The sequence below is a fragment of the Gossypium hirsutum genome, chromosome A10, assembly GCF_007990345.1.
Source record: "Gossypium hirsutum isolate 1008001.06 chromosome A10, Gossypium_hirsutum_v2.1, whole genome shotgun sequence".
Taxonomy (NCBI): domain Eukaryota; kingdom Viridiplantae; phylum Streptophyta; class Magnoliopsida; order Malvales; family Malvaceae; genus Gossypium; species Gossypium hirsutum.
This window is the reverse complement of record NC_053433.1, coordinates 103597312-103610020: the sequence shown is the minus strand read 5'-3', so window position 1 is coordinate 103610020 and position 12709 is coordinate 103597312. Positions and strand designations below refer to the sequence as shown.

The following is a 12709-nucleotide window of genomic DNA, read 5'->3' as shown; positions in this document are numbered from 1 at the left end:
ACCCTTAGGCGGACGGTTGGCTTCTCCAAATGGGCTTTGTTGGGCCTCTGCATCTACTAAGCTTGTTTCTAATGGGTTGAATTTTCCTTTTTGAAGCCTAAGAAAGCTGGATTGAGATGACTTAAAAAGCTATAAATTTCATATCGAATCTTCAAAAATATAAAAAAGTATTAAATTTAGCATAAAATTAATTAAATGGACACACTTCCATAATAAAATTTAATATAACAAAAAGTATAAATAAAAATTATAAATATAAATAAAAATTATAAAAAGTGTTATTAATTACTCGGATTCTACATAAATTAAATATGAAAAAGTGTTGAAAATAACTCTATATTTTAAAGTTATCACTGGATCAGTTCAAGTCGATCAAATGAACTGTATTTTATTTTTTAACCTCCATAAAACATTTCATGTATATTGATTACCAGCTTTAATATGCGAATCATAAGAGTTTAACGTATTACTTATAACTTAAAAACTGTATAACAATAATCCTAAAAGATGATTTCTTAAAAAACACTTGGCATTTCAGATTACGTATTGGAATGTTGATGTATGTATACTTTATAATTTTATTAGTTTGGGTGGAAGCTGGCACCTGGAAGGACCCAAGTGGGTGTGTTTAGTGGCTAAAGTGTGCAATAACGTATCCTCAAGAGGAGGACCATTTCCATTGTGAGAAAGTGAGTGGGGGACTAAGAGACAAGCCTTGTGAAAGGAACTGTCATTGGCCACACTAAAACATTTGGGTAAATTCCACATCACCCTTTTCTGGATCTTTGTTTGATTAATGTTGTCCCTAACAAATTTGCCTGGGGATTGGGGAACCTTGCGGTCACAATTATTAATCCTACTCATATAATAACTTACCAGTATTTTATATTTTTAAGGCACCAAACGTTTGACATATATACTTTATAAACTATAAAAAGTTGTAGGAGCTTACTTAATTTTTAAAAAAGTTACTAGAATGGGTGCTTCTATTTATATATAATAGTGTTTTTCTTTTTGAATTATAATAATAGGATAAAGTTTAAACAATTAACGTAATTAGCGCAATTCGAATATAAGTCACACTTGAAATATTAAATACCTTTGACCATCAGGCCGTTACATGGAATTCTTATATATAATAATTCTTGAATTAAATATTCAAAAGCCAAAAATTTTAATTTTTACCAACAATACTAAAACATTATTTTTAGTTGAAAATGTTATAACAACAATATATTTCATCAACAAACATATTTCAAAGAATTAATTCTTTTAGATAATTAGATTGTAATCAGCTCATTCAAAGTTATTTTTTACTGAAGTTTAGTCAAAGTTGAATATTAGATTTGCTAATGAGTTTCAACATGCATAATTATTATATGTGAGTTTTACTTAATTATATTTTAATTTTTTGTTTGTTTATAATCTAATTTGATTTTATAATTGTTCGAATATATATTTATGATTGTACTATATTTATATTTATAAAGTCTAAAAAAAAATAGACTGCGATTGAGATGATCAAAGAAAAAGAAAAAGTAGAGCAATAGAAATGATTTTTCTTTCTTTATATAGATAATATTATTGTTCCAAAAAGAAGTAAAGGGAGACAAGAATATTTCAGTTTCAATTTTTTCTTCTTCCATGCCTTCTTAAAATGAAGTAAATTGAGAGAAAAGACGAATAAAAAGTTTTTAATTGATAAAATATCATTTTTACCTTTTTATTTTATTTTAATCGAATCAAATAAATTTTTTTTGAATGGTTAGCAAATCTTTTATTATTATTATTTTTGGTGAAGTTATTATTATTTGCAAGTGAAAATAAAAATCACATGTTATTATCTTAGTTCTGCTCTTTACTTTCCTCTATTGTTAAGTTCATATATGGTATCAACATCATTTATAGTTGTTTAAGTCTAGCTCAATTCAAAATATAAAGCTCAAATTTTGTCAAAATCATCTCATATTTATAAATGATTAATTTAAATCCATTTAAAATTATCCATATATTTTTTAATTTTATTTAGAGCTATATGTTATTTTTTATTTAATACTTAGTAATTTATATAGTATATATATTGTTTTATTAAACTTAAACATAAAAAAATATTATTTTAATATTTACATTTTAGTGTTACATATTTTAACTTTCATATAATATAAATTACATAATGTATAAAAACAAAAAGAATAATATATTATAGGATTGAAAACAAGGTCGAGTCAAGTTGGACAAAGGCCTTGAATATTATAACAAAAGTTTGAGCTGTATTTTAAGTAAACCTAATTTTTTTTCAAATTCAGTTTTTAGACCTAATAATTTTGTCTTAATCCCCTTAAATATCGAGCAAGCCTCCATGCTTGAATAAGCAGTTTGACCCTCAAACAAACTTATTATTTTTTTAATACAAATCCTAAACTACTAATAAACACCCTTCTCCTAAAACCCCTAAATTGGAAAATAATTGCCAGCTTGAAATCATGTCTAATGTTGTAACAATAGTGATATCAATTCATTAAAGACTGATAATAATCTTATTATTAAAACTTTATTTTACTTCTATGAATAATTTTGATTTTTTATTATAAATTTATTTTATTTTATAATTTTTGTTATTATGTCTATTTTTTTTCTTTTTATTAAATTTCATTATATACATAAAAAAAGATTAGATAGTTTTAACGACAACCATGCACTTCGGAAAAAATTGAAATGGAAAAGATTAGTGAAAAGAAATAGCAGCAGAAAGTGGGATTCATTTCTGTTGCTGATTTGAATTAAGCAAATCAAAAGCTATTTTAAGGAAAAAAAAAAAAAAAGAGGAGGGAATTCTGCAATGAAACTGATGGCGTTAACCGCGGGGCTTGCATGTGCTTTCTTAACAATGGTAGGGACCCTTCATTTTACCTTTCACTTCTTTAACACGTTCAACTTTGATCATCCCACCAACTCTAATCACCATTTCTATGATGATGAAAACCCTGCTTTTTCGTTTTGTTTATAATCTTATAATATCATAATTCGCCTGCGCCTGCACTTCTTACTTACTAATTAATCATATTGAATTAGCAAAGTTGCATTAACAATGTAGTTATGATTATGGACAAATGTTTCATTAAGCATCAGGACCCACTCCAGGTAGGTAGGGGCATTGGTCTCCTAAAAAATTCTACTTTAATTCTTTTAATATTTGTAATTTTATAAATATAATTATATTTCGAATCTTAAAAATATATTTTGGCCTTTAAAAATTCTAAAGACCTAAATTATTAAAATGGTAGATTTTTAATTTTGTTATTGTAAAAATGTAGAGCTTAATTTTTCTCTCTCAAATTCTAACTTCGCCCGTGCCTGAAAATTGTTAATAATATGTTTGGTTGAGTGAAAAATAGAAGAATGAAATCAAGAGTAAAAAAGTAGAAGTAAATATAAATTTTGAGTAAACTATGTACGTTTTAAAACTTTAATTTTCTTTCCCTCTTATTTTCAACTCCTTATATGTATTTCACTACACGAAACTTATACTTCACTTGAAGGTAGAGCTGCACTCAACCCTAGGGGTGAGCGTTTGATCGAATCAAATCGAATCGAATGAAAAAATTTTGAGTTAATCGAGTTGACGAATCATATTTTATCATCCTAATTTGATTTGAAATTTTCTCGAATCGAGTCAAGTGAGATGGAATTCGAATCGAATCCAATATATTTGCTCGAGTTAAATTTTAAAAAATAATTTTGGATCATTGTAACCACTGTCACCCATTGTAATAAAATTTGTCCACCTTAATTAAAATTTTTATTAACTTTCATCACCTTATAATTTATTTATTAATCTTTTATATACGGGTTAGCTTCTTTGTTTGCTTAGTTGTTTCAAGTATCTTCTGATTCTTGTCACTATGTATTTTCGAATTAAAAAATATATTAAATGTAAAAATGTGATTTTTTAATAAAAATTATTTTAAAGATAAAATGTGAAATTGATACCAATATTGTAATACCCTATACCCGTACCTGAGACCGGGATAGGATACGAGGCATTACCGAAATTTTCAGAATAATTTCAATTAATTTATATTATTTAGTATTCATTTTCATGTTTCATGTAACATCCTTTTCATATATTCAATTCAAAATATCATATAAAATACGATACAATACTTAAATTTTCATATTTACATGCTCATTTTGCGTATCCGAACCTACCTGACTAAATTGCAGAAATACCAAGATTTAGGGGCATATTGGTAATTTACCATTTTCCCAAATTTCACCCAATCTTAAATTGATAATTTCATTCAATTTATTAATTTAGATAATAAAACAATTTATTCCCTTCAATTTAGTCAATTTTGATATTTTTACAAAATTGCCCCCTAAATTTTTACTTTTATTCAATTTAGTCCATGAGCTTAAAACATGCAAATTAGCCATGCTAACTAAATATTCATATATATTTTTCCTCCTCCTCATCCCCATTCCACATCCTTAATGTATATAACATTCTTTTAAGTACGATTTCACAATTTAATTATTAATGCTCACATCAATCTATTCACACGAGTCATAGTCACTCAATTATTTATAATTCGAGCTACAGAGCTCAAAATTAAGATCCGTAAATTTTCCCTAAAACTAGACTCACATATCATTCCACCATAAAATTTTAAGAATTTTTGGTTTAGCAAATTAGTACAGTTTATTCATTTAAGTTTCCCCTGTTTCACTATCCAACAGTTCTGACCTCTCTTCACTAAAAATTAATTATATCACAGTACAAAACTCGGATAATGTTCCCATTGATTTCTATTGAAAATGGACTCTTTTTAGGATTCTAAGCATATAAATTTGAGACTCTAATTAATTTTCTCCAATTTTTGGTGATTTTCCAAAGTCAAAACAGGGGAACCCAAATTCATTCTAACATTATCTCACAAAATTTATTATATCTCATAATTTACAAATTCATTGCTTACACCGTTTCTTCTATGAAAAACTAGACTCAATAAGCTTTAATTTCATATTTTATTCATCTTATAATTCGATTTCTACAATTTATGGTGATTTTTTAAAGTTAGTCTACTTCTGCTGTCCAATATTGTTTTAGTTCAAGATGTTTATTACCATTTTTCCTTTAAATTTCAAAGGTCATACAATTCAGTCCTTCCTCAATTAGCCCATCTATTAAGCTAACTTTTCTCAATTAACATTTTATTCCATCATTCTAAACTATTACACAATCTTTAAAAATCAGAATTTTAACACTAAACCTTAATTCACAATTTTTTCACAATTAGGTCCTAAAATCAATTTCTATTGAAATTACTTGATAAAATCATCAAACAACAAAATCAAAGCTTCAAATTCATTTTATTTCATCATAAACAGCTAACACTTATCAATGATAGCTTTTAATTTTGTTCATAAAATCAAAAACTAATGAATTAAACACTTGGACCTAATTGTAAAAGTCACAAAACATAAAAATCTCAAAGAAAAGGGTAAGAATTGAACTCACATATGTCAAAGTATGAAAAACCAGCAGCTTTCAGACCTCCCATGGCATTTTTGCTGAAGAAAAATGATGATATCTCTAGATTTTTCAAATTTATCTTGTTTTATATGTTTAATTTGCAAAATTTCCCATTTTGCCCTTGTTTCTCCTTGTCTTTTTTGCTGATTTTCTTGCCCAACCGTCCAGCCCATACAATTTGGGTCCAATTGCCTTTTAAATCTCTCCTTTTTAATCACTTAAACTACTTAATCACAATTTAATAAATTTTGCACTATTTTCAATTTAGTTTTTTTTAATTAATTGACTAACCAAACGTTAAAATTTTTTAACGAAACTTTAATACTAACTTAATAACACTCCATAAATATTTATAAAAATATTTATGGCTCGGTTTATAAATTCGAGGTCTCGATACCTCGTTTTCAACCAAATTTACCTGATTAATTCTTTTAAAATCGCAAAATTTACTAATTAAAAATAATTCTTTTAAGTTCGCGCTTGGCCTATAATTATTATTTGTTAAAATTTCTAAACTTACTCATCGGATTTAGTGATCTCGAATCACTGTTTCCGACACCACTGAAAAATTTGGCTGTTACAAATATAAAATTTTAATATGAATATTTAATGGCATAATTAATGATTCAGTTTTAATATAAATATTCAATATGACTAAACAATTCAATAATATAAATAATATAAAATGTGAAATTTAATTTAATAATATAAATAGTAGATATAAATAAAATTATTACTATTTATGTTTAGTGATTTTTTTAGATAATTTTAATTTTTTATTTGAGAGTAAAGGGTGAAAAGTAAAAATTTAGGGGAAAATAAAAAGTTTTGGGGGATAAAAGTTTTGAGGGAAAGTAAATAGGGGGAGTAAAATTTTAGAGGAAAAATATTAAAAAAATTGGGGGGTGGATTTGGGATAGATGGGAGGTGAGATTGAAAGGAAGTAAAAATTTTAAGAGGAAAGTGGGAGGGAGTAAAAATTATGGGGGAAAATAAAAAGTTTTGAGGGTTTTTGGGAATAAAATTTTGAGAAAAAGTAAATTGGAGAGTAAAATTTTAATGGGAAATGGATTTTGAGTAGACACGGGAGTTGGGATGGAAAGGGAGTAAAAGTTTTTGGGGGAAAGTGGGAAGGAGTAAAAGTTTTAAGGGAAAAATAAAAATGTTTGGGAGTTTGGAGTAAAAATATAAAATATTATAGTTTGATATTCTAATTATTCGAATTATTCGAATTATTCGAATTATTCGAGTTATTCGAATTCGAAAACTCAACTCGATTCGAACTCGAAATTCGAAAAAAATTCGAGTTGACTCGATTAACTCGAATAACTCGATTCGTTTAACTCGAAATTCAAATTTTTTCCGATTTTTTCGAATTGAATCGAATTTTGCTCACCCCTACTCAACTCAATCACCTCAATCACCTCACCCTATGAGATAAACTATGAATAGTATCTCTTGCATTTCCGTCACCCTATGAGGTAGAGAAATCCCCCTCTCTCTCTCTGGCCTAAGCTAACTAAATTTCATCAATGTTGGGACTCTTGGCACATGGAAAGAAGGAAAAAATTATTTAAAAAAAAAATATTTCTCCACTCTTCAATTCTTTGTTTTTTTTTTTCAAAATTTCTTTTCTACCAACAAGCAAGTCAAAAAGGACATTCACATGTGATGTCCTCTAGGCTAGACATGGTGTCCTTGTTATTGATTTTTCATTTACGCCAATCTGAATTGAATGATCATTTTTACAAGTTTTCTAAAACATAAAAGGGTATAAAACGACTGAGATTGATTCAAGTCTTAAACAAAATCTTTAGACCAGAAAAAAAGAAGGAAAAGAAGAAAAAAAAAGAAAAAGACCAAAGTCCCCAATCAAAGGGAATAAAAAGATTTCTTGAAAGGATTGGCGGGATTTCAGGCAATTTAAGGACAAAAATCCATAAAACTAGACGTGGGTGTATGCAAGCTATAGAAGAAAACAAAAAGGAGATGATCTTAGCAAAGATAAACAAAGACGAGGAATAAAGGTCAAGGGGGAAGTGAACTGAAGTATTAATAAATGCATGTGCAAGTGGGACCATAGGCCTAGCGGTCGGTAGTCTATCCTTATGGAACTCGACTGGAACATTTGCATGTGCATATTTTGATCCTTTGCAGATCATCTGACCTGAAATTATACAAATCTCTGTTCCTTTGTAGTGTTTTTCCCTATATAAACCCTTTCTCCCCCAATCCCTATGTCACAACCATCAAGGCAACCAACCTTTTAATTACCCCTTTTTTCTCTTTGTTTCTTTTCTTCCTCTCTTCCTCACAACTCACTTCAACTAATACTATGGCGATAGCACCATTAACTGCAACGTCTCTTCTGCTGTTTGTCTTCAGTTTTTTCCTGCAAGGCACCTTTGGTGACTATGGGGGAGGATGGCAAGGTGGCCATGCCACATTCTATGGTGGGGGTGATGCATCTGGCACAATGGGTAAGTTTGAGGGCATTTTTAACAAAAGGAATTTATGGAAGAAGAAAAAGGGGGGGGGGAACAAACTTATAAAGTGTGGGGTAATGAAAAAGTTCAAAATTGTTTCAAGCACTTTTGAGTACCTTAATTAGTAGCTTTAAATGGTCTTTTCTACTTTTAAACTTAGTTTCTTATATCCGTTGGTGCTATTTCAGGAGGTGCTTGTGGATATGGTAACCTGTATAGCCAAGGCTATGGGACTAACACTGCAGCACTTAGCACTGCCTTGTTCAACAATGGTTTGAGCTGCGGTTCTTGTTATGAAATGAGGTGTGACAATGACCCCAAATGGTGCCTGCCCGGGTCCGTTACCGTCACTGCAACCAACTTCTGCCCCCCTAACTTAGCATTGTCCAACGACAATGGAGGTTGGTGCAATCCCCCTCTCCAGCATTTCGACTTGGCTGAGCCTGCTTTCTTGCAGATTGCTCAATACCGTGCTGGAATCGTTCCCATTTCATTCAGAAGGTAATATTTACAACACCCTCGAGTAATTATATGTACTACATTAATGATTTAAGCTCATCTTAGTAACAAAATATATTTTGGTCTAAACAGAGTCCCCTGCATGAAGAAAGGAGGAATCAGGTTTACTATCAATGGTCACTCTTACTTCAACTTGGTCCCCATCTCAAATGTTGGTGGTGCTGGAGATGTCCATGCAGTCTCAATCAAAGGCTCTAAAACAGGATGGCAATCAATGTCCAGAAATTGGGGCCAAAACTGGCAGAGCAACTCCTACCTCAACGGCCAAAGTTTGTCGTTCCAAGTCACCACAAGTGACGGCCGGACTGTGACAAGCTACAATGTGGCTCCAGCAAACTGGCAGTTCGGACAAACATTCGAAGGTGGCCAGTTCTAGAGTTTAAGGCAAAGGGTCCCGAATTGGAAGATGTGTATGTAATAGCCAGTGTTTGAGACAGGGGAAGGTATAAGAGGGAGACTTAGAGTAGGAGAGGCTCAGTCCCATTGTGGCTGTATATTGCTGAGGTGTTTTATTGGCACCCGCTAGGCCTTATATAATGCAGTTTTTAGTAAGCAGAGATGGATGGGTGTTCCATCGCTTTGGGTTTTGTTTTAACATAGCCATGAATGAATGTCAATCGAATTAAATATTCCTTCACTTTATTCTCAACTTAACAGGTTAAAAGAATATGACATCCTAAATGTATAATAAATGCATCATATGAATTTTCCCCATAACACATATAATAAACATTATCACTCACATGCTATGTCTGCAAATTCTTGGAAATGTTAAGCACCAAATCACAGTTAAAACAAGTGTTATGATCCACTCCAAACATTCCTAACGATTTGGTTTCACGTTTTCAAGCCTGAACCGAGAACGAAAACTCATCATCGGTGACTGCTCTAGATGAGTACACATCCCCTTCACTGCCATACGAAGAATAGTCTTCAACATTATCACTATCCCTCTCTTTCAACTCTTCAATCCTCTCCAAAGCCTCTCTCAATTCCCATCTCTTCTCTATATCCCATTCGCAGCAACACATCCCGATCTTCAACAGCTTCAGCATCTCGCCTTCCCCGTTCTTGGTCCCTTTCATGTCTTTGTCGAACACTTCTCCGGTCCATTCTTCTCGCACAACCGAGTTCACCCAAGTTGCCAAATCTGCATTGCCACCTTTACCTTGTCTCAAATAGTTGGCTGGGAACTTACCTGTTAGCATTTCGAGGATGAGTATTCCGAGGCTCCAGACGTCGGTCTTTCGTGTAATTCGGTCGTATTGGGAGAATTCAGGGGACTTGTATGCCACCATGAATTGTTGGGCGTGTTCTTTGTTCATGACGGGGAGCAAGGCGTAGTCAGATAGGAGGGGGTCGAATGTGTGGTTTAAAAGGACATTGGAGGATTTGAGATGGCCGTGGGGGAGTGTAAGGTTGGAGAGTTCATTGTAAAGGTAAGCCAAACCCTTTGCTACTCCTTTGATGATCTTCAATCTAGTTGGCCAATCAAGCCCTGGCTCTCCTGGAGCGCGCCTTGCTGTGCAAATATGCTAGCCTAACGTTAATTGAGACAAAAAAGGGGGAAAAATGTACTAAGAAATGCGGGAAAAGCGTACCATGAAGATGACTAGCCAGGCTTCCATTGGGAGCAAAATCAGACACCAAAAGCTTCTCTTCTTTTCTGTAATAGAAAGCCACAAGGGAAAGCAGGTTAGGGTGTGACAACCTTCCAAGTCTAACCATGTGCTCTCGGAACTCTTCCTTCCCCACATTATTCATTTGCTTAAACCTCTTCACCACCAAGGCTTCCCCACTCGAGATCACAGCTTTGTACGACGACCCAAAGCTCCCACTCCCCAGCACCTCTGCCGATGCCCTTAGCAACTCCTGCAACTGGAACTTCTCCCTGTCATTTCTCACGAAATAAAGCTTCGCTTTCTCACCTAACTTTCTGTAATGCTGCGATGATTGATCTTCTTTCTTCCCCATTATTACGTTCCCTGCTGGTTTTTTCTTTTCTGCCTTTTTGAACCGGGATGCCATGGCTGGATCTTTGAGGATATAGGAAACTGCGGCGATGAGTGCTAAGACAACCAACGAACCGGCTACCACGATGATTATTATGATGGTCCGTTTCTTTCTTGAGGAACTGCATTTGGGCAGGGGTTCCCCGCATAGGTTGTTCCCTGCCATCCATGCCAAAATCTTACATAATATAACACATATTTAACTGTATATCTTTGTAATATTAATCATGTTATTAGTGGATAAGCGGAGAGTTAACAAGGATTTAATTTATATCTGAATTAAAATTTCAAATAAATATATGTATCTAACTCATAAAAGGCTGGGTCTTGAACTAGAAGTGTTATTTTTGTGTGTGTATGTTCAACGAACTAGAAGTGTTTTGACTTGGTCTTGATCCCAAATTCAAATAAAATAATAAAACATTTTCTTTTAAAATTATATAGATATGGTCCATGGCCAGTGGTATCTCCAGAACAGTTAAGTATCACATCGAAGTTGACGTATAAAACTTGGGAATCTTCTTCTTTTTCTTGTTTAGAACCTTGTTCCTTTTATCAATAGCGTAAGCAAAATTTGCGAATGTACTTGAAATGGAAAGCTTATTATGTTCGCATATGAGTGAAAACCAGAACTTTGAATCAATAAAACTAGAGACTTTTTTATATTGAAAATTGAACTCATGAAAATCATATATGTTAATAATAATATAATTGATACCTTCGAAGAGGCTTGCATTCATCTTCCTCAAACTATACGGTATCGGACCCTCGAGCTTGTTATAAGCTAGATTAACAAAACTGCCATCCTGTTTAAAATCCTGTTGAAAATCCGGTATCCGTCCTTCAAAATGGTTCTGCTCGAGGCTCAATTGAAACAAACTCGGCAATGTAGCCAATGATTTCGGGATTGAACCAGAGAAGTTATTCCATGCCAGAAAAACCCTCTGCAAGGCCAGCATGCCTGTGAATCCATCGTCACGTATCTCACCCGAGTAATGATTGTATGCCAAATACAAGGCTCGTAAAGAAGTGAGCTTCTTAACATCTGGGAATGGACCACCAAAGCTGTTGTTCATAAAGCTTACGGTACGTAAAAGCTGCAACCCCGTTAGTGCGTCGACGTCGATTACGCCTGTCAGACCCATGTTTTCTAGCTTCAGACCGAAGACTGAGCCTTTGAAGCAGCGCACACCGGTCCAGTTTGGATTGTCGCATGGACCTGGACCCGAGCCGTTCCAATCGTCTAGTTGAGAGCCGTAATTGGCTAACGAGTCCTTAAACCTGAGCAAGATTTCGGCCTCGGTTTCACTCCATGATGGTTCAACAAAGCATGCTAATATGAACAGCAATAGAAACCAATAGTAACATGGTTTTAGTTTATTATGGACCATTGTTTGAAATGTGAAGGGCTTCAGCTTTGGATTGGGTGAGGTGAGGGAGGGCTTGGACGAAGATGATATGATGAAGATGAAGATGCAAAACGACAAAAGGACATTGTGATTGGGATTGACAAAGTCCCTGTTAAAGCTGAGCTGTGATGCCTGGCCGGCAGCTTAAGGGTGTGATTAATTATTATTCGATATTAATTGAGGCTGAAACGTCACAGTCATTCCCTTCATGGAAGTGTTCTAATTTCTTGGTTGACGTCTGGCTGTCAACCTGAGTTTGGGAACAACGTTTGTTCTTGGTTTCTTAAAGGGATTGTTCGGGAATATCTCTAGTAAGGATGGTCTTGGTCCTTACTCCATTGCTATCTTATAAGTACATAAACAGTTATAGGATATTCACGGTAGCGGTGATGTTAATAAAATTTATATAGTTTTTAATTGCTTCTTATTAAAATTGTAATAACGTTTTTTTATATAAAAGACATCTTTATATTTGTTTTACGGTCTATAGAGGCTAATTATTTTGAGGATTCATGGGTGCCTCTCCTAACAATGTCATTTTTAAAGTTTGAATTTGAATTCTTCTATTAAAAATATAATGTATTTCACCACTGCACTCAACACCTATCCATAATATAGCAATAATTTTTTTTCTAAATTCAATGATTATAAATAATATTATTTATTAAACATTTAGTATTAAAGGAAAAATATTTTTGATTAGTATTATATTATTATAATATAGCTAAATAAATTATTTTTAATTCA

At 32.6% G+C, this 12709-nt stretch overlaps 2 protein-coding genes across 2 annotated transcripts; one reads left to right on the top strand and one right to left on the bottom strand.

Moving 5' to 3' along the window:
• Positions 1 to 7677: 7677 nt before the first annotated feature.
• Positions 7678 to 9178, top strand: LOC107916280 (expansin-A8). Its single transcript, XM_016845460.2, has 3 exons — positions 7678 to 8016; positions 8211 to 8523; positions 8614 to 9178. Exons 1-3 carry the CDS (start codon positions 7872 to 7874, stop codon positions 8915 to 8917), a joined length of 762 nt encoding a protein of 253 aa, XP_016700949.2. The 5' UTR covers positions 7678 to 7871; the 3' UTR covers positions 8918 to 9178.
• Positions 9179 to 9328: 150 nt separating this feature from the next.
• LOC107915646 (probable LRR receptor-like serine/threonine-protein kinase At4g31250) lies at positions 9329 to 12305 on the bottom strand. Its single transcript, XM_041077902.1, has 3 exons — positions 11272 to 12305; positions 10143 to 10712; positions 9329 to 10063 (listed from the first exon to the last, which is right to left on the bottom strand). Exons 1-3 carry the CDS (start codon positions 11942 to 11944, stop codon positions 9387 to 9389), a joined length of 1920 nt encoding a protein of 639 aa, XP_040933836.1. The 5' UTR covers positions 11945 to 12305; the 3' UTR covers positions 9329 to 9386.
• Positions 12306 to 12709: the final 404 nt, after the last annotated feature.